Source organism: Drosophila sechellia, chromosome 2R (genome assembly GCF_004382195.2).
Source record: "Drosophila sechellia strain sech25 chromosome 2R, ASM438219v1, whole genome shotgun sequence".
Taxonomy (NCBI): domain Eukaryota; kingdom Metazoa; phylum Arthropoda; class Insecta; order Diptera; family Drosophilidae; genus Drosophila; species Drosophila sechellia.
Window position 1 is genome coordinate 6,484,029 of NC_045950.1, and position 22,362 is coordinate 6,506,390.

At 45.5% G+C, this 22,362-nt stretch overlaps 1 protein-coding gene across 22 annotated transcripts in view; it reads left to right on the forward strand.

The window, feature by feature from the left end:
- Nucleotides 1-1,308: 1,308 nt before the first annotated feature.
- Nucleotides 1,309-22,362, forward strand: part of LOC6608488 (sorbin and SH3 domain-containing protein 1) — a 35,034-nt gene continuing 13,980 nt past the window's right edge. For 4 of the 22 annotated variants that reach the window (XM_032715654.1, XM_032715657.1, XM_032715655.1 and 1 more), the window contains exons 1-3: nucleotides 4,966-5,137; nucleotides 8,616-14,091; nucleotides 16,381-16,587. In XM_032715654.1, coding sequence (XP_032571545.1) covers nucleotides 8,658-14,091; nucleotides 16,381-16,587 — 5,641 coding nt within the window. In that variant the 5' untranslated portion in view covers nucleotides 4,966-5,137; nucleotides 8,616-8,657. Of the gene's footprint in view, nucleotides 1,483-4,950; nucleotides 5,138-7,604; nucleotides 14,092-14,699; nucleotides 15,124-16,380; nucleotides 16,588-17,187; nucleotides 17,313-17,497; nucleotides 17,570-20,334; nucleotides 20,441-21,857; nucleotides 22,236-22,362 lie in introns of those variants that run through there. The other 18 variants (XM_032715663.1, XM_032715664.1, XM_032715665.1 and 15 more) reach the window with 13 other exon arrangements.

Below are 22,362 nucleotides of genomic sequence, written 5' to 3' on the forward strand. Positions count from 1 at the left end.
TAATGTTAATAGAGGATTATAGAAACCTATTTGTAGTCTCTGACATCTCTTTTTATTTTTTTTAATTATTATTTATTAAGTGAAGAATCCGTACATCATAATATTGTATCTTAACATCACAGGGTGGAGAAATTTAAAAAATAATTTATCATATTATATTTTCCCAAAATAAAAGTAGTAGGACTCCATACATTTAATATATTTCATTAAGTCTAATAATCTTTGTTTCCGCCTCTAAGAACTTCCTTGGGCTCCCATGACCACTTGCACTGCCACCCGCTATGTCGTCATCGTCATTCAGCGACTGCCTCCACTCCGGACATATAGACATATGTCCGTGCCTGTCGACCAGTGACTACACACCGAGTGTAGTGTGGGTGATATAGCCCCATCCACAGCGAGTCCCAGTTCCGATTCCAGTGGTAGGCCCAGTCTCTACTGCTGCCCTAAGCCAGATGCGCACATGCTGCGGCACAATGCACTGACAATGATTGGATTCTTTTGTTCTGTTTGCTGGCCAGGCCTCCCGGTCCCCCGTCCCCACGCAAGCTGACCCCCCGACCCTCTGTGCTGTGCATTTGTGTGTGAATTTATGCATACAAATTTGAAAAATATCGGATCTGTGGTTCGTGCCCGCCGCCGAACGCAGAACGCAAATCGGGGGAGAACGACGACAAAGTCACCGAGAATATGGGAGTAGTGGGTGTACCGCATCTATGATTCCCTGGAGTACAGTATTAGAGAGATAAGGCAAGAAGAATAAAACTTATAGTAATTATCCTTTTCACTGAAATATATTCCTTGTGTTGAAAGTCGTTATTCGACATTCCTATCCTTCAATGGATAAACAGACCACGATCTGGACAACCTTTCACCAACATTATGAATATATTTCTTTGTTTCGCCCACTTCCCCTGCTGATGTGCTCGTCGAATACACCCTATGTACCTTCGATTGCTGGGTATCGCCATGGCAAAACATCAACAAGTCACGGCTCTAAGCCGGCTACAACTACAACAACAACTACCAGTGCAAACAGCGACCAGTCCTCTCACCCACCACTCGACGCCGACGTCGACGCCGGCAGAGGCACAGACAGAGACGGCGACTGAGGCAGAGGCAGGGACAGCAACAAGTCGTCACTAATCAACAGGCGACTTTTGCTCTCTGCTCTGCTGCTGCGGCGCTGCTTTTCGTCTGCTTTTGCTGTGCTGCGCGCTGCTGTCGTGCTTTTGGCGTTCGATGTGTTGGTGTTATGCGATACGATACCGTGTTCCCCCAGCGATTTAGTTACTACAGAAGTTTTGCCAAGTCAAGTAGTCGCGAGCGAAATCTATATATTTTTCTAGCTTTTTACGGGCGATCAGTCAAGTTCAGTGGCAAAAACGATAGACCGTAAACCTTTCGAACGGGCGCGTTAAGTGTACTCGCAACTGACTACCGTTGGTGCTAAAAGAACGCCATAAAATCAGGCCAAGCAAAGTGAGTTACCCGAATTACTAACCGTATTCCTAAGCCTCAGCATTCAAGCCAGCCGTTCAGAGCTTGAGTTTGGCGCCCTTTTTTCGGGCCAGTGGGCCAAGTCCCTATTGACCAAGATTCGGCAGCTGAAAAGTGTCATACCTATCGGCTTCGTTACGTATTTAATTTAATCGCATAGTATTCGTTTATCGGTTTCCATTTTAAATTCAGCTGATAGGCAAATGCAGACCGAGTTCGGGTTAAATACGAGTATTTCGCCGTTTATGGATCTATCTGTGCATACGTATGTGGTTTAATTTGATTTAAATTATACAGTGCAACCCTTCTCCTACGTTGGTCATAGTTCAATTAAGTCACTAATGACCGGATGTTAGTGCTGTGCTTTTTGTGACCGTGCTGTGCTTGCTGCATGCAAATGAAGCCGGGAGTGTGTGTGTCCCGGAATTCGGGTTTGATTTAATAGTGAAATTATATTTTTCAAAATTAAACTCATAATTTCGCCCCACTGGGTCAGCCCGAGCTGAATAACTAATTCAATTGGCAACCGGCACTCCCCGAGCTCGTTCCCGATTAATTATAATTCCACATTCGGTATTCTTCTATCGCTGAACCGAAAGAAAGCCAAGGCAAATAGCGAACACTGTCTATGTACTATTATTTATTTTGCTTTTGTTTACCCCTCGACGACACACAGTTTTTCTTTTTTTGATAAGCCCCAGCTGGCGAAAAGTCAAAATTTTTGTTATTACCCTATGTGTGCTTTTTTTCTGCGTTTTGGCAAATAAAACACACAAACAAAAAGTTATTGTCAATTGCTGGCAGCGATAAAAAGACACTAAAAGAGCGAGAGGTAATGAGTCTGGCTGTGCCTGCAGCGAACTAGAAATTGTTTAAAAAATATTATTTGCCCTGGCGAAAAATACCCTCACCAGGCTATTAAAAAGTTTGAATAGCTTTACCAACACTTTACACCGAAATTATGTGCCCCATAAACTCGGAAATGCCTTCTTGAGCAGTTTTCCCTGTGAGTGTACGAACTGAAATCAATATGTATTACCTAGGAACCTTTTCAAGTGACAAGCTCTTTGTTTACTACAATCGATTATAGGCGAAAGGCGACCTAGTTTAGAGCCTCGTCAAATTTTTAACCAGCAGCTGTTCTTTGTCCCAAGACTGACACTTGTGATTTGTACACAATTTAACGAAACGAAATTATCAACAAATTATCATCGGCGGGGTGACTCAATCAAGTGTGGTCATTGGCCCGGGGAACACTCCTCAGTCAATTGTCGGCTCAAACCACCGATTTTGGGCGGCAGTATTGCCGTTTCTGGTTACCTGGGGGAAGTTATTTGCTAGGGTCTCACCTCGGTGGCTACTCAATTTGCTTGTCGGGCATCATTTTTAATGGCATTTGTCACATTAATTAGGCATGAAGCAAAAATGAGTGATTGCGATCGATAAGAAGGCTCCTTGTTATTTGGGATCCGGCATTAAATTGCGCTTGGAATAGCTATAAATTAATTAAAATTATGTTTTCCGGCTTCTCTATAAACAAAAGAATATTGTATCCGCATACGCAGTTTAGGTTCAGTTCTGCTTAGTTGAAATTGCTGTTCCTGTGCCCTTTTATTTAATTTTTGTTGCATACTTTCAGGTGAATATACAAATTGATTTATTTAGCAAATTGACAAAAACTATAAGATGGTTTTTCAAATTTTAAGTGAATAATTATGAATATTTTTAAGTATTTTGAAAGTTACTTAGCAAACAAAATTACAATCATCAACAAATGACTATGAAGGCAAAAAACAAAAAGTAATGTAATTGTGCCTGTAATCCAATAAGCTTATGAATATGATTCTTTATTTAGAAATTTCTTACTTTAACGTAGTAATGTATAAGCTGCAAACGATTTTTTTAAGTATGTTGCATATGTGCTAGAAACATAAAGCTACTAAAAGCCGCCTCTGCTTCCATTTCTGGCCAATTTAGTCTAATGTTTTGCCCAAAAAGCTCGACTTTGTGCGGCGTGCTAATGGCGTCAGGTTTACCTTTCTGGTAGCGCCCCCGCAGTTCGACCCCCACCGAACCTTTCCAAAATCGTTGACCACTGTGTCGCTGGCCATTATTCCATTATGATAATTTTAGCAGCCTGTTTGTGGCTATCTATAAAGTCGTTTTGCCGCCGCTCAGCTGACGCAGCCGACCGACCGGCTTTTTGGCCATAAGTTGCTGTGCAAATGGCAAACAAAACTGAGTTTCAGTATTGAAATGTGATTCAGCATCTGAAAAAGAGGAGCGCACAAACGGAATTTTTAACAATGCAATTAACGTGATTTTGTTATTTCACTAAGAAATGACTTCAGAATTTCGCTTTGCATGCGTTTCGGTTATATAATTCGTTTCGTTGCTCCGCGGTTCAAGCTCACAAATAAATCATAAAACAAATGCTCGAATAAATATTGATAAAAATTGTCGAGTTTGCTGTGCAAAATTTCATTCTTATCTGACTTTGATTTGTGTCGACTTATGTTGTACGATAAGTTAACATCGTACCAAAACAAAGGCAAATCGTTGATTACAGCGAAGATTAACTCGTAAATTTCCGAAAATAAGTAATTACACACTAGTGAAAAGCAGTGATAAAATACTATGAAATGGTAAAATAGATGGTGGATTTGGTAAAATCAATCATATCAGCATTTTTAATACAACGCTATCTCACGTAAAATAGTATGCAAACGATTCAAAAATGTTATCCTATGTTAGTTGCGAAATATTTTCTTTATTCGAATATAAATTGAGGAATTGAGTGCTTTAAAAAAATCATACCACACTTTGCTCGTATATTTATTTCTGTTTAAACAACTTTGAAATTCCAAATATTTATTTAAAATAGTTGTGCTAAAAAAAATCAAGCACCGCAAGCCAATAACGCTGCGTAAACAAATGTAAAATTAAAAGAACTTGCCGGAAACCCAAGATAAACATAGAACCCCCTTGTACTATACGATTAACATTTAACATTTGAGCATTGGTTCAAAATTTGCATACCCTCTAGTGAGTTTGGCAAGCTGAAAACCCGCTTAACCCCAACTTTGCCATCTAATCAGGTTTATATTTTGCCGGTGATTTCATGGCAATCGCACGAAATAGCACTCCCAATTGTACCACAAGTCAAGAGCACCGACTTCTCGCTGCTGTTTATTCCAGAAATCGAAAGCTGCTTCCAGCTGTCAGCAGATTGGCGCAGTGCCAAAACATTTCTAATGTCCGATACCAAGTTCGCAGCAAATTAGCAGCTGTCGGAAGCCGATTTGCAATCGATTCCAGTGCGAGGGAGAGGGCTTGGGGCTCGAGAGCGAGACGGCCGCCAATCAGCGAAAAGTTGAAGGCTTCGTCAGATACTTATCTGCTACCTAGATGTGTCGTGTTTCCAGGTGTTACAGGGAGCTTTTGGAGCTTCGGCTTCAGTTGGGCACTAGAACTTCGACTTTGACGTTGTGTCGATCGAGCGAGAGCCATTTAATTGTAGCTATCGGAAATTACACTGCACTACAAACTCGGTTCCGGAAGTGTAGTGATTCTTACCTCAGTTGTGGTTTTCGACTAGCCCATTGACTTGGCCCTTTAAAAATAGACTCGTGTGTTTGTGTGTGCTTTTTGTTTGGCTTGCCCCTACTTCACGGCCTCTGTGTGTGTAACTTCGGCCAGGGAAAGTCGGCGGGGGGAAATGCGGCAGGGAAAAACAAGGGAAAACTGACGCAATAGGTCGAAGCGAAGCTGGTGTAGTAGCAGTGCTACCAGTGTTATTGGCGTATTGGCGTTGGCAATTACGCGCCAACTTTGGCACTTGGATGCGACGCGGCACTGAGATCATTATTCGGTTTTAGAATGTGCCTGCGAGATAACAGAATGGGGCCCACTGTGCGGCGGAGACAGTGGGTCGGCGGACTTTTGGCGGCGGTCTCTTTTTATGCACTTGCAGTTCAGTTGGCTCACGTACGCGGCCTTTGATGCAACGCCTTTTCGCCGATGCCGACGATTTGCAATTAATTGGGAATTAAATTGTAAGGACGTGACGTCAGAGCGGGTTCGATGTTCTTGTGGGGCGATTCATAAACTCATTTACTAAGCACATTGTTTGTGTTAATACGCTACGTGTGCGTGTGTGCATGTGTGCGTGTGTATCTGTGTGTTTGTTGTGTAAAAGGCAAACAAACAATAAGTAGGAGGAGAGCGGAAAACAGACATGTGCTCAGCTCGTTATGGGAGAACAAAACGCTCGGCGCTGCCCAAATAAATAAGCAAACCGTAAACATGACAGCACCGAGACTCTCAAAAATCTATGCTAATTAGCAGCAATAACAACAAAGGCGAAGAGTGTATCTATGTATCCGAGAGGATGTATTTCCAACCCATACCCATACGCAAATACCCCCAACAACATAAGTGCAAAGCCAACAAATCGGCAGGCAGCCAAACACTCGGTATACCCTCAAAAATCGAATAATCACAAAATGTGAATGTTCAGTGAATGGGAAGTGTGGCTAAAAGCAAATATTCAAACGATCACAGTAAACGGAAAATTTGAGGGGAAAATCTTTGACAGTCAATGATAATTTCACTTCATAATGAAATTATACCAATTCAAAATAAATAATTAGATTAGATGAAAACACTAGAAATCACTTGTTTTGAAACTTTACGACAAAGAAAAAGAATGATTCAACTCTATGTTTTAGATATCCCTAAAATTTATATCTTAATCCTATTTTGTGTTTTATCACTCTTATTTGATTAGAAAAGGAAAACTGTCTACTAATGCAAAAGACATTCACAAGCGAGAAATGAATCACAGATCTTCTGCCAAGCGCACTTGTTGAATCAAATCTTCATGAAAGGTTTCTTTTGATGACCCCCCTATCCATCTTTAGATATCAGAGTTCAATCTTTAGTAATTTCCCAAGAAGTTATCTTGCTAGCTGCATTTAGCTTCACAAAAATCAATTCCATTGAAAGCAAACAATTTTCGCAGGCAACCTACGTTCTTTATCAAAAATGCAAAATTTATCAGCGATAGCCCAGAAAAGATAACTAAAATGTGTGCTGTTCTACAGGCGTAGAAATCAATTTCGAATTTGTTGATATTACGGGGCAAGAAAACAGAAAATAGAAGCCGCTACACTGGATCCACAGATATAGATAGCGGCTACTTGGATGTTCGTACGTCAGTGATTCAGTCAACTTGGTGGGGCCCAAACGAAATCCAAACGGAAACCGAAACCAATTGAGAATACACATTAAGTGAGTGGGTTTCTGAGGAGGGGAAGTAAGCGATCGTTTTAGTATTCCCTAATTGGTATCCCCGTGTCTGCAACACTGTGCAGAAATTGCATAATGCCCGGGCCAAAACCCCCACATCACGTGTCTGGTTCGTCTGGCACCTGACAGACCCGCGAAGATACTTCAGTTCGGATTGGTTCTGGTCGGAGGAAGTTAATGGAGATGATGGGGCTGTGGGCCAGACAGAACAAGAGAAATTGAAAGCCATTAAGTACCTTTAAAAATAAAAGCGGAATACTACTAACCGCATGGCCCACTGGGATGATACATGGGAGAGCTATATATATGCTGCTTCAATTATTCAAGAGTACACCGAAAGCAGAGACTTGTGAACACAAAAATCAAAGAAATTACGCACGAAAAATATCTTTAAAATGCCATAAGTTGTATATAGATACACAGCCAGCGCAGACTCATCAGATACACAAGCACACACATCGGCCAGAAGATACATATAGCAAACTCGAACTGTGGCAAACTATTTCCGTATTGAGTTCTCTTCTCAATGCCCTGCATTGGGCCATTTTGGGCATATTGCACGAAAGTTTTTTTAGATCAACCACTTAAAAAATTAAACAATTTAAGTGGTTGGAAAACAGTTTATCTGATTTTATTTGACCTCTAAATGTTTTATTTTCCCTTAATGTTTTACATCTTTCATTCCTGCGCATTTATCAACCGAAATTCAAGACAAAAATGTGTTTGTGACATTTTAAAAAATTTATATTCGAAAGCATATATTCGTTAGCTTAAATTCCACAAACAAATTATGTACGTGTTCCAAAAAGATTTTCTAATATTTATGAATGCGCCAAATATATTTTCGAGCCGTGCGTTTCTTTTCTGCTCATCGGATTTTATGAGTTTGTTTGGCTTGTGGAAATTGCATTGACCTAGAAGTCATATTGTTGTTCTTTCGGTCTCTTGGGTATTTTGATGTCTTTGGAATACCCTGCATTCTGATTCTGATTCTGTTTTGGCTTTGCACATTTGTCTCCCGCGCTCCCGTACGACTTTCTGTTTTCTCCGTATATATTGTGAACATGAGCATCGTTATGAATTCCCCGATTTTCCTTTTTGTGTGTATATTTTCAAATACTTGCCACTGTGCATCCGAATCGGGCTGTCTGTAGAAATGTGTGTGAGTGGGAGACTGGGGAGCTGGCTCCCGGCTGCGATCGTGGAAAGCCCATGGCCCATTCCTTGTCCGTCGGTCGCCAGCGCCACGAGGAACGGGAAGCGCGATCTTAAAAAATATTTAAAAAACTTTTCACCCCGTGTCCCCGTTGCTCAAATCGAACATACCCCCAAAAGCGAAAGTTCAGTATTCAAAACGCAATTTAATTTGGCCAAAACAATTCGAGGCAATCGGAGACAAAGGCGCGATCTCGGCAGCGAAAAATAAACCTGAAAACATAACGATTTCGAACGCGTGCCAGGCGGTGGGCGGTGGGCGGGGCGGCGTAGACGCCGGCAGCGGCAGCGACGTCGCTGTTTTATATGATTTTCCGCTCGTAGTGCTCGTTTTTTTTATTTTTTATTTTTTTTTTCGATTTTGCCGGCTGTCGTCGTGAGCAGAATGCCGCCGCCGGCTCTCGGTTCTGGTTCTCAGTTCAGTTCTGTTTGAGTTTCTGGCGACGAGTGACACACACAGAGGGAACTAGAAATAAACGACACCGAAAAACGAAACAACACTTAGTTGTACTGTAGATTCTCACTGATTAAGAAACACGAAACACGAAGCACTCACTTACACACACACCCATATATATCTCACACACAAGGAAAACTGCATTAGTTCAGATCGAGCGAAAGTGCCGTAGACGATGCCCAATAACCGCAATCGTAATCGCAATCGCAATCGCAACAAACGCAATCGAAACCAAAATCAAAATCAGAATCCGAGCCAAAACCAAAACGAAAACCATCAGCAGCAGGCAGAAGGGGCGGAGGATCGGGAGGAGCAGCAGGATTTCGAGACTCAAATCGCAGTAGCGCAATCTTCTTCCTTCGTAGATGATAATGGAAATTCTGGCAGCGTTTCAAATGGGCCAACGGAAAACAGCGAAGAGGTGACGAACACTCTTGAGAAAACCGAAAAAAAAGAAGAAATATTCGAGCAACCAGCCACAGTCATCCAAAAAGAAGCAGATTCAGACGCAGAAATGGGTGCCAAAAATTCAAAACATCGCAAGGAAAAGTCCGATAAGCAGGCGTCTAATGGAAAAGCTGAAGAGCAGGTGCGTCCGCCTCCCACCATTATTAGAAGGCCACCCGGCAGCCCCCGGCAAGCCAAGGTCATAGTTCATCGAATTGTGAGGGAAGAGGACACGGCCAATGGTAAAGCTCAATCACCAGAGCCACCCAAAGCCGTAGATCCTAAGGAGCAGCACTTGGAGGTCGAGGATTCAAAGGAGCAGCAACCTGAAGCTCATCAGGAGATTGAAACTAAGGAAGAACGGGAAAATGAACCGAGTCCAAAGGAACTTTCTGAATCTAGTCATCTTTCGGATGACGCACCGCAGAAACATGTCGAAGTTGAAGAGAATGAACCAATTTATGATGAAGTGGACTACTCAAAGGATGATTCCACTAACAAGATTCCACAGCAAGAGCAACATGATCCAAAGGAACCGCAGCAATATGTGTTGCACCTCGAAAAGGCAATGGAATTTGTAGAAAATGCACATCAGCAACATGTTGCTGCCGTACAAAGTTATCAAAAACAAAGAGACACAGAGCAAGACGCAAAGCAGCAGGAGCAAAGTGAAGCACAGCACCTTCAGGAATCAACTGAAGCGCATCAGCAACATGTTGCAGTACCACATATCCTTGTAGATCCCAAGGAGAAACAAGAGGATGATGTGAAACAGGAACCCATTTTGAATAACGCCCAACAGCAATTTGATGAGATTGCACCAAAAGCCCCAAAGGAAATCCAAATAAAAGTTCAATTTCAAACAGAAGATCCTCTTTCGCAGCAGCCTCCTCCACAGAAGCCCACCTCCAAGGTGATTATCCACCAGATACACCTCGAAACCACCGACGAAGAGCCAAATGTCAAGCCTACTTTCGAGGAGGTTAGCAGCACTACCGGTTCTCTGGCCGGAACTCTATCTCCACCACCCCGTTATTTGGTGGAGTCGCCGAAGAACGTGTCAAATGGCCAATTTTCGCGCTTCTCGCGCGATGTGCAAATCCAGGAGATGGAACTGAACAGCGACTGCAGCTCCGGGGAATTCAATTCCCTGCAGTCGCCGTTGGTATGCGAAGTAGAATCGGAATCAGAGGGATCGGTAGCCTTGGGACCCGAGCGATCGCCGTCGGATCAGCAGGTGCCGTCCAGCAGCCGAGTGGAGCAGCATGAGCAGGTGCGCCAGAAACGTGCCCAGTATCGGAACGCTTTGGAATCGCACTTCCTGCCGCAGTTGCTCAATCCCCGCTATCTGGACAGCATCCTGGAGGAGAATGAATGGAGAAACTCCACCGCCTCCTCTGGCGGAAGCGATCAGACGGGGATCCGCACGCCCAAGCTGAACGAGACCTTTCCCAAGAGTCAGTTGGACTTCAGCCGCAGACACAGACGGAGGGAGGAGGCCCCAACGCCTCTTAAGCTCGAAACCAGGCTGCTGGAGGATTTAACCGATCTGGAGAGCTGCACCCGACTGCAGAGCACCCTGTCTCCACAGTCCGAAGATGCAGAGCTAGTTTACCTGAGCTCCTCGGCCTCCAGCAGTGTCTCTGACCTCATGGAACTAGAACTAGAGCAGGCTGCCGCCTTGGCGGAGAGGGCCCTCGTGGACTTGGATACGGATGCCAGTCGGTTGATTGCTCGGCCGGACGATGAGATGAGCAGCACAAGTACCACCACTGCAGACAGGAGCGAGACGGAAGCGGAAACGGAAACGGAGACGGAGAGAGAGGGCGAGCAGAGTCGCGAGAGCACACCTGTTAACGCCAACCCGACGCTCACCAGTTCGCAGTCTTCGCTGCTGAGCGCCGCAACGCCGACGTCGACGCCCACTCCCGCCGATCGAGAACAATTAGCAAAAGATACAAATGTATCTGGTGGATCGACTGTTAGTTTCGGGGCAGCATCGCCGCTAGCGGCCACGCGCGAGGAGTTCGTTCGCAATATGGACAAAGTGCGCGAGTTGATCGAGATGACGCGGCGCGAACAGGAGCAAGGTGAACTACCGCGATCGCCGTCGCCGCCGCCCGTTCCCCCGCCTCCCGCTTCCGTGCCACCCTACAGTCCCGAGTCTTCCTCGTTCCACCTAGCTTCCTTGCAGCTGAAGCGGCAGGAGTCTAACGACTCCCACTGCTCCGACAGCACCACCCACAGCCAATGCACGGCCATCAACCTGGCCAGTCCCCCACCGCCACCCACTGCTCAGCCACCCACACCGCCTCTCAGACAAAAGCCTGCACCACCACCCGTACCGTCACCCGTATCACCACCCGCACCACCCACTCCCCAATCAGAGCCAGAGCTTTCAGTTGCAGATTCGGTTGCGAATGCAAATGCGGATGTAGATGCAGATGCCGACACTGATACGGAAGCAATAAAGAAACTGCGCCTGCTGTGCACCGAGCAGTTGGCTTCCATGCCCTATGGCGAACAGGTGCTCGAGGAGTTAGCCAGTGTGGCCCAGAACATTGCCGACCAATCGCAGAACAAGATGCCCTATCCCATGCCCCAGTTGCCGCACATCAAGGAGCTGCAGTTAAACGCCAATGAAAGCAAGTCCTCCTCCGCCTGGCTGGGTCTGCCGACCCAGTCCGATCCCAAGCTATTGGTCTGCCTCTCGCCCGGCCAGAGGGATTTGGTAAATAACCAAACGCAACCGGATGACCTGCTTGATGCCCACCAGAAGTTCGTGGAGCGTCGGGGATACCATGAGTTGTCCAAGGCCCAGGTTCTCGAGCAAGACCACCAGCAACAGCAGAGTGAGATGCTCAAGACGGCGGCCATGATGCGCGAGTTGCGCAAGAGCCTCTCGCCGCCGGCGCCTCCTGTCCCTCCGCCGCCGGTACCGCTGAAGAGCGCCGAAACGGCGGCCAAGGCGACCGCTCATGAAAACGCCAAGAGAGATGACGCAAGCGAACAAAAGCAGAAGATCGCAGCATGCGAATCGTCATCGCTTGAAAATAAACCAAGGCAAGCAGCTGATCTTGGTGCTCAGCAGTCGGCAGAGCAACGCCAGAGCAGCAGCACCACCACCTCCAGCCACAAAGCGACCACAGAGACCATGTCCAGTGACACCGCCAAGTTTCCCACGCTGGACAGCATGGAGAGTGAGCTGGCCAGGATGTTCCCCCAGCACAAGGGCGACATTTTCGAGGAGCAGCGCAAGCGGTTCTCCAACATTGAGTTCCCCAGCCACCAGCCCGTCAGCCAAACCAAGCGGTACTCCAACATCGAGACAAGCAGTTACGAGTCCAAGAAGCGAATGGAAAATGGTCAGGTAGTCTATGATGTGAGCACTTCAAGTCACGAGAAAAAGGAGCAGGGTGATCCCCCCAAGGACCAGCCCGTACCACCCGTTCCCCCGCCGCCAATTATGTCAGCAACGAAATTAAACGGTAACACTTTCATTGATGGAGACGTGGCGCCCAAAAATAGCCAGCCGTCGCGAGAGAGCGGTAGCGGCAGCGGCAACGGTACGTATGAGGAATTTCGGCAGCGTGCCAAGGCCGCCGCGGATGCTTTTGGAGATCAGCGGGAGCAGCAAAACGGGCTGGATCAAGACCGCGTGTTCAAGGACTTCGATAGGCTATCGCAGCAGATGCACGCCGAGCTGCAAAGCACCCGGGAAAAGCGGGAGAAGTCCGCTTCCATGTACGATCTCAGTGGCTTCACGCGACCCGCGACGGGTCATCCGAGATTAGATGAGCTGCAGCAGAGAAGACATGCCCACATGCAGGAGTTGGAGAGAGAAATAGAGCGGTCGGCAAAGTCGCGACAGGAGCGAATGTCCTCGGTACCGCGACAAATGGAGGCCACACCACCGCGAACTCATGAGATTCCCATTGAGCTGGAGCCACGTTCCCGACGGGCCGAGTCCCTGTGCAATCTTAATGAGCCACCACCACGTCCGCACACCACCGTGGGTCACTATAACCATCCGATGGCACAGGATGACTGGTCTAGGTATGCCAACGATTTGGGATACTCGGAGAACATAGCACGACCCTTTGCCAGGGAGGTGGAGATTTGCTATCAGCGGCAGAATCAGAGAACACCACATTGCATTAGGGCTCCCCGCCTCTCCGCCAGCACTAATGATCTGAGCAGCTCTAGTCAATATAGCTACGATACCTTCAATGCTTATGGTGGCAGAAGGACCCATGCCCCCATGCTGAACCAGGCGCAACAGCAACAGCGTCCTCATTACGGCAGCTGTTACTCCATGATCGAGAGGGATCCCAATCCCAGGTACATAAGTACCACCTCGCGAAGAGGCGTGAGCCCAGCACCACCACCAGTTGCAACTCCGCAACAGCAGCAGGTGCCACCACCTGCCTATGATCGCCAGCAGAGGAGATCCTCGCTGCCGAGGGAATTGCATGAACAGCAGCTGAAGTACATACTATCCAAAGAGGAGGAGCTCAAGTTTGAAGTGGAGCGATTGCAGCAGGAGCGCCGTCGTCTAATGGAGGAAATGCAGAGGGCTCCGGTCTTGCCTGCTCCTCAGAGGAGGGAGAGCTACAGGCCCGCCGCCAAGCTGCCCACTCTGAGCGAGGATGAGGTATTTCGGCAGCAAATGGCCGAGGAGTGGATGAACAAGGTGGCTGAGCGGGAAGAGCGTCGTCAGCACAAGATCATACGCATATCGAAGATCGAGGATGAGCACGATCACTCCGCCGTAGACAAGGCGACCATAAGCGATGAATTCTTGGATCGGGTGAAGGAGCGGCGTCACAAGTTGTCCATGCCGGCGGACAGCGATTGGGAAAGTGGGGCAGAATCCCAACCCCAGCCAGCCGCCCAATCCCAGCCAGAATCGGATGTAGAGGCGCCACCAGTACGCATACTGGAGGGCCAGGCGGAGGCCAATCTCCGCCAGCTGCCACGGCACCTGCGGGAGTTCGCCAAGTTCTCTACCAGCGAACAGTTGCCGGATGGCGCCCAAATGGAGCGTCACGAGGAACAGGAGCGCAGGGAGGAGGCTACCGACAATGCGCACAGCAGTGCCACCAAGAAGACGAGCATCGTGAAGACGTACAAGGTTTCCAGGCTACCGCCTTCCGTCCAGGGTGAGTTTCCCGGCCAGTTTTCCGGGGGAAATCGCGGCCGACTCTATCGCGAACGCTCGCAAACGACGCGGCTCGTGAGTCATAACATCCCCCTGGAACTAACCAGTAACCACAGCTCATCGCCTGACTCCGACTCCAATCCCGGTTGTGGTTCGTCCCCAGCTCCAGGTTCCTCCACCCAATCCTCTATCCCATCCCTAGTACAATCTCCTACACCAGCACCACCGCCACCCATTGAACCATTGAATCCCTCATCTAGCACCGCTAGCGGCATCTTGGGCACGGCTTTGTTGTTGGGCTTATCCCTGCTGACCGCCTGGAACAACTTCAGTTAGTTCATCTTCCCCACACACTCCCAAGTTGATCCACACATTTCAATCAAACTTGATCTTAAAAGGTATCGATATGAAGTTCCTCACAATGCCGTACCAAAATTCCATCTGTTAATATCAAGTTGAAAGTAATCCTTGTCTGGTTTTTGGCCATCTCCCTCATATACTCATATACCGTAGCTACTTGGTGTCGTGCTATCTCTCTCTTTTGTATATCTCTATCTCTCTCTTCTGATTGTTCATTGTGCGCGAATTGCTCCTACTTCCTTCACACAGACGAGGCCACAGATTCCGAAACCAGGAGCACCACAATCCACCAGATAAATCGCTCCAGCGATCTCCAGCCGGAAAAAATCGGTGCCAGTTTGAACGAGTTTTTCGCAGGCTCGCCCTTCCGAGCGAAAATCTACGAAGAGTTCGACAAGTACTGGCGAAACTTCGAGTACTCCGCCTCGAACACCTTCTAGGGCCATCCTGAACCACAAACCGAATGCTTTGACCCCTAACCCTTGACCCGGCCCCTTCCCAGCCCCCTGCCCCAGCAGCTGCATGCAGCATCCCCTCTCTCAGCTCATGTTATATAATCAAATATACACAAGTTACAGATTTGTCCAAATTGCGTTTGTGAAACTTTGTTAAATGTTGAAAACATTGAAAATAATCTTAATACCATAGTAATAAAACGAAACCGAAAATTATATTTAGTGTTGTTTAATGTTTAATAAACGAAATTATTTGATTACTTGATTTGTTTACTTGATTTGAGTATTTTCGTTGCATTCATTCGATATTCGTTGTATATATTCCGCATGCGATTCCTTTTAGTTGTGTGATGTGTCCCGAAAGAGAGAGAAGATGTGCTTGAAAAAACAACTAATCCATATTTGTTTGTAGTGTACAGATATTTGCGGACGGTTGTGGTTGAGAAATATCAGACATGCGTAAACAAATTGTTTGGGAATTATATGCCAGATCTCATCATTTTGGGAAACATTTCGAATTTGAAAAGTCCAAACAAGCTGTTAATCATGTACTAAAATGATATTGCAATACCCTAACTGCTTTAAGTCGACGAGTTTATCTTAATATTTATTCAGCTTTTTCTTTTCAATTACATAAATATGTTCATAACCTTTTCAATTCAGTTCAGAATTAATGAGTTCTTTTGAATTTCAACTGTCTGATATTTCTGCAAATTACCACATAATATAATTGTCTAATATTAAGTTTAAGCTTATATAATAAATCATTTGGCTTTGTAATCCGCAAACATTCGCTTAAGACCAAAAGCTCAAATGCTCGAGGGCTAAAACCAGCTTATCCCTTTCGATGCGTTGCAAGACCACCCATTCTACCCCTCGTGATGACTTATCCGCCCCTCAAGAAATGCAATCAAGCTCAAGAAACGAGAACAAAGTAAGGGAAGACAAGCGAAATTGCGATTAAGCGGAAATTTTAAATTAATTCCATTCAATTGCATGGACACAAAGTGCAGTCCGCGACAGACGATCCGTTTGTTTAAAAGAGAATTACGGAATCGGGGGCAATTGGGCTAGAGCGTCTACACAGAGAAAAATACGTATGGTATTATATATACCTACAATTTTAAAGCTCTTTATTGGGATAAATACGTATAAGAGTGGTTCTATACTAAACTAATTCTATTCAATGGTTATTCCGCTTTTATCCAAGATATGATCATTCATATAGAAATATTTTATTCCTGTGACTTACCATTTTTATTGAATACTTGCTACAATTTTTCTACTTATATTGCAATGAGAAGTTCTTTAATAGTTCTTTCATAAATTATTGACATTATAACAAAGCAGAAAGTTAGGTTGCCTTGATTTTTCTCTGTGTACAAGCGAATGTGCATGCTGAAATTGGAACGGGGACGGGGACGACGATCGGACTCCGCTAGATGGCGAAGATCTAACCGAATGCTATCGTTCAGACAGAGCCACCGCATCCGAGGAGGCGAACTCAGCGGCAACGGGAATGGGTGACCGGCTGCGACCACGCCCACCCAAGCAGACGCGCTTCCTCCTTAACGCGCAGCAGCTGCAGCAGCAGAGGCAGCGGCGCAGCTGGTCGGAAAGCGATCTTCTCAAGGAGATCGACAGTGAACTGCAGCTGGCCAAGGGCTTCCTCTACGCGAATGGTGTGTCAGAAAACCCCAGAACGCCTCCTCCACTCACCCTCTGCCTTCGATCCACGCACCCCGCCACCAGCCCCTGTGTCTAATTGTTTAACCCCTTCACGATATCTGTGTAATTATGTTAAGTTTATTTTTAGCCAAAATCACTAGAATTTCGCTGCGCTGCCTGAAAGTAGGCAACGAATATTGGCCGTTTTTGTTTCAGCACATTGCGTATACGACGTGAAGACTTCTCCTTGGTCACTTGCCACACTCGCCTACACACTTACACACAACGCTATATATTTATCTTTATCTGCACTGCGTCCATAATTTATGACCCACTTGAGTCGAAGATCTCTCGCATTCACTGCCCAGAAGATCGCTCTTCTTGGCTTCCTCTCCTGCCACAGTCTCTGTTTACGAAAGCATAAAAAAATAGTTGTTTATACTGGGCGAAACGGAAAGAAATACGAATTTTTCATCTGAGAACGAGAACGTTCAACAAATTTGTTGTCTTGCGCTCGCACACAAATTGAGATTTTTCGGCTGGGGATCTGGCTAACGAAAGTCCAAGCAACCTGCCCGAAAATTAAACCGTTTCGTAGTCGTCGTCGTGTTAAAGTCGTGTGAGCAACGCGAAGGCGCGTCAGAAAACAGAAAATAGAAAATATAGAAAAGTCCGAAGTCGGAAATTGAAATTCAAAAAAGAAGTCGCTTCTATATTTCCACAGCACTAATGGGGCAGGGTTAGTTGAGTGTTTTGTGTTCGAATTTGTTTGTGTGCCGCGCAAACGTGTTGCCACTTTCTCAGTATCGAAAATTATCAAAAAGATACCAAGATGCACGAGCTGCACACGAAGTGAAGTGTTTGAAGTGAAGAGCATCCCGATCTAAATCGCCGTTCTGGCCATTTGCAATTTGATTTTTGCAGAGCACACACAAAGCACGGCGGGCACCGCGATGTTTGCACCCAAATTCAAGGCGCGCGCGCCACCAGGCTCAGGTAAATTGTATCTGGCGGATGCGTTCGCATCTCGCAGATGCATCCACGACAAGTGTGACAAATGGCCAACATGACGTTTTCAGTGGGTCGTCTTTGATGATTCGCTGGCGAAGCTGACGAAGAGTTGAGTTGAGTGGCTCTTTCGTCGCGATTTCCCAGTTTCCCCGTCAACTTTCCACCTTTCGACTTATTCATTTCCAAATTTATTGCTCGTATTTATAGATCATTTTTTCTTTTTTTTTCGCTCGTTCGTTTCTGTTCTTTTTCTCAGCTGGGCTGAACTTGATTTTGCCTTTGGCAGTTGCGATTGTTTATTTTAAATATTTCACATTAGTTTATGTTAATTGTGCACACACCAAAAATTTCCACATGATTTAGGGAAACATTTTGGAAAATCCAAACTGGAACGAGGTGCGCCATTGCTAAATATACGGCATGACGTACAATCCGAGGGAGAAAATGCTGTATATTTATTACAATATTTGCAATGTTCCCAATTGTTGTTCGCTATTCGTGTTAGCCGCCCACGCGGACGCCGCCTTTTACAGTCTCCAATAAAAATGCCTGCTAAATAAGATCAACACGGAGAGCTGAGTACCCTGCCATGTCGCCATCAAGATCCATTTGATGTTTTCTGGCCAGGTCCGTTGGATCTTCCATTCAGCAGAGTCTTCCATCCGCCGTGGGTCATAAAACCCCTTTGAGGATTTTAAGGGGGCGTAGGCAAATCCATCAAACTTTCATTCCTTGATTGGCGTCATCTGATGGCATTATCTATGCTTTGGAAATTTCGATCTCCTACACATTTATTTAAAGCATTAATTTGTATGCTGATATTTTTAACATTTCCCCCATTCTCGATTTTTTTTTCGGTTCAGACTTTTTTTTTGCCATGCCGAAGAATGGAAAATATAAATTTGAAGACTTTTAGTGAGTGAAAATAATTTATAGTTTGGTATAAATTCAGTTGAACTTGAACACAACGATTCCTTTGGCGTCGCCGATGGCCGGGAATTGGCGATATAATTCTGTTTGATGACGTTGCCATCGTTGGGATTATCAATCTGCTGAAAAGAGATCTTAATAATAGCGATTGGAATGGTATTCATGAGTCAATAGGTGGTCAGATGAATAAATATACAGATCGTGCACAAGGTGCTGGAATCCGGCTATAATTATGTCTACATTTTTATCTCTATATTACTTCACATAGCTTAGAAAAATAATAAATCAAAGGGAAATCTTCTATTCTATATATTTTGTATTGTCCTAAAGCGGATTGCTAAATGCCATTAAATCTAAAGAAATTTCATAAATTAAAGTATGTATGTATGTAAAAACAAATTAAATAGACACTGTATTCTTATTCTAATCACATTCCTTCATCACAGTGCCCATTATGCGGCTTCCAACTGGCTTTTCCAATCAGTTCCGAATGAACCGCAGATATGCACTCCATAAATAATCCCCAACGGAGGAGTTCCCATCCACGAGCCACACGCAGACGTACTTCCCTGAATTCCACATAAATCAACTCAGGAAATGCTCTTAATTTGCCACAGCCAGCCGCACCCAAGTCCATTCTCATACCCATGTCCAACTGACAGGTCGCACTCTGACTCGGAACTCCCGATCCGAACTCCCGTTTCCAATCCGTGACAGGTTGCCCAGATCCCCCGGCCACTCCTCCTGAACTATTTTCTCCATCACCTTTTGTGTGAAATTTACAAGGCCGCAGCGAACATATGGGTTCTGCTATTGAAAAGCATTTTACAAGCTATCCAGAGTTAAAATTAAATGGTTCCCTCATTCCTGCAATGATGCAAACACTGAGAAAAATGTTTGACTAGGTTCGGGAACTTGTTTTTGTTGAAAAATTTTCTTTCCCTCTATAGGTCTGTAAAAGATTATACTATGTTTATAAAGAGCTTGTGGTTATCTCGATCATTTCATTTGTCATTTCAGAGTTATGCATTTATTACTATGAAATGTTGTTGTTGTTGAATTTAAATCTGGCCTTTAGGGTATTTTTATTTTTGTTTCAGTGGAGTCCCATTTGTGTTGTTTTCCAATTGGTTCTTATGCGCTAATCGATAAATTTGAAATGAATTGCCCCGAACAACGAAAGCCAGCAAAATGCGGCTTCTGCTCGACTGCGGGCGCTCCTTAGCGGGTGTGTCGCGCTCTCAAGTGCCACTATTAACATTTTTCCAAGCGAATTTTCAAATTTTCCGTCTGATTTGTTCTAAAGCAGCAGCAGTAGCGTCAGCGTCAGTGGCCACCGGAAGTGCCAAGCCAAGTCAAGCCAAACCAATCGAGTTGGCTTTGTGTTTGGCTTTGCTTTTTGTTTTGGGTTTGCTTTTTGTCTGGCTTTGCCGAAGAGTTGTTTTGATGTTTTGATGCTTCGATGTTTTGTTTGTGACTTTTGTAGCTGCTTCACTGTACTCCGGCGCACACACTTCCGTTCCATTTCGCATTGCACGCATAATTGGCGTTTTCCCCTCGAGGTTCCCCTGTCTCCGGTTGATCGAGCACCGAGCAGCCAGAATGGTAATTGATCTGCTATTTGGGGACGGTGACTATGGGGCGGAGGCTCCTCCCGTTGCCAAAACTGGGTGTGTTGTTTGGCTCTTGCCTTTTGTTTCTCCCTGCCCATAGCCATTCCCATTCCGAATCTGAATCCGATTCCGAATCCATCCCCATTCCCGGGCTTTTAGCTCTGCTCGACGCTGGCGAGTCACGCAAAATTCAGTTCGCCTCGAGCCGTGCGCGGAGTCAGCAACTCAATCAGCAAATCGCTCTTGAAATCCAAATCGGTGGACCATCCGTTTTCGTATCCGTATCCGTAGTCGCATCGTGGAATCTGCTCAGGTAAATCCCTCAGATTTAGGCGACTAATCTGAGTGACTCAGAGGATCTCGGTGTGTGCGAGTTTGATTGACATTTGCAAGCAGAAATTTTCTTTTGATTCGATTGTATAATTCAATTAAGTGCTGATTGAATAAAGACGTCAGCGCGCCCACATACGAAACACCAGCATCAGCACCACCTCACCACCTACCCTAAAAGTTTCTACCAACACCCACCTCCACTGTGAAACCCAAGAAATCCGCTAACGAATTTAGAGGCAGCACCACTGCTCCTCGGCCAAATACGTGTCAATGTCTCGAAGGCAATGCGCCTAGGGCACCGCTATATGTATCTATCTGTATCTGAATCGGAAAATGTACGAGTATCCGTGATCTCGCAGTGTTTTGTTTGTGGTTTTTGTTTTTTACAGGTGGCATATAAATCTGTAGAATGAAAGTTTTTGGCTAGACCCGATGCAAAGCTGCACAGACATCGCGAGGGTTAGTTGATAAGAAACAAAATAATGATGGCTAGTAAAAACCACAATTGAAGGCAATTGGTTTCAATTATACAAGACATTCTTCTGCGGATTAGATTGGTTAATCGCTGGTCAAAATGGATGATAGACTTCAATTTGTATGACCATTAGAAATTAAGGTAAATTTGTGAACATAAATCACATTTATCATATTTGGGGTTCTCAGATTGAAATGATTCTATGGGTAAATTACAATTTTAAAAGCTTTAAATTTAATTTATATGCTAATGAATTTATATGCAAAAGTAGCTTTGTGGCGGAATCCATCATAATATAAACTAATAATGGTTTTTGAGCAATTCTTCGTTTGTTGGTAATAAGAAATTCGAGCCTTGTGTTATATTTGAAACCTTTTTGATGAGGTTCTATATGAAAGGTTTTCAGTGTAATGGGAACCTTAGTATTACACCTCGCCCAGTTCTTTAACGGTTGGGAATATAAATTTATTTTATTTTCCTGCATGTGTGTGTGTTTTGTGAATGCTAAACATGCGCCAAATGCGATGACTCATTCCATTCGTGTGAGAGAAGCGTCAGTGTGCGTCTCTATGTGTGTGTGTGTTTGTGTGAGTGTGCCTATGTGTGTTGGCCAAATTTTGAATGGCTGCCAAATGGCGGCTTCCTCGGTCGCCGTCGTATTAATTATGGCTGTTCCACGTCGCTGTGTTTGTTTGTCAATTTGTCTCCGCTCGGCTTGTTGACTGCCCAAAAAGCTATTTTCGAGCAGATCTGCGGTTTAAGCATAGCCAGGCAGCATAAACTTGTTGACAAGTGTAAATGTCGGGGCGGAAAACTAAATCTCTGAACTCGCCGGCGCCCCTGAAAATGTCACCAGCCACATGAAAGACGCAAAGACCGCCGCCCACACTCGCTCACCCACCCTTTCAAAAACTTTCGACAGGCGTGTGGACACCTTACGGTTCCAGCGGCGATCTAAATCAATCGGGCGCCACCTCGGCCACGCCACCGCCCCCGCCGCCGCCCTCGCTGCCCATTTGGACACCACAGCCATCGCCGGTGTTGAGCGGTCGCAAGGAGTTCCGTCCGGTCCGCTTCGAGTCCCCCACTCTGCCACGTCGTTACACGGCGCAGCAGCAACAGAAGACGACGACTACGATCCCGCCGTGGTCCAGTGCGGAGAACGGAGAAGGTGCCCCACCTCCCATCGCACCAGCCTCCCTCAACTCTGTGAACTACAACTCGGACTACGCCGAAACCGACTGCTCCGGACACTTTGGTCCCGTGGCGCCCAGTGCCAGTGTCTCCGACAAGATCAGAAGTAATATATGCAGTTCGCTCCTATTCCTCTCAGTGCTTAGTCAGGTCCTAGTCCAATACTCAAAGAAACTGAATAACTTGAAAATAATTATTTTATTTATAATTATATTATAAATTCCTTGGAAAGA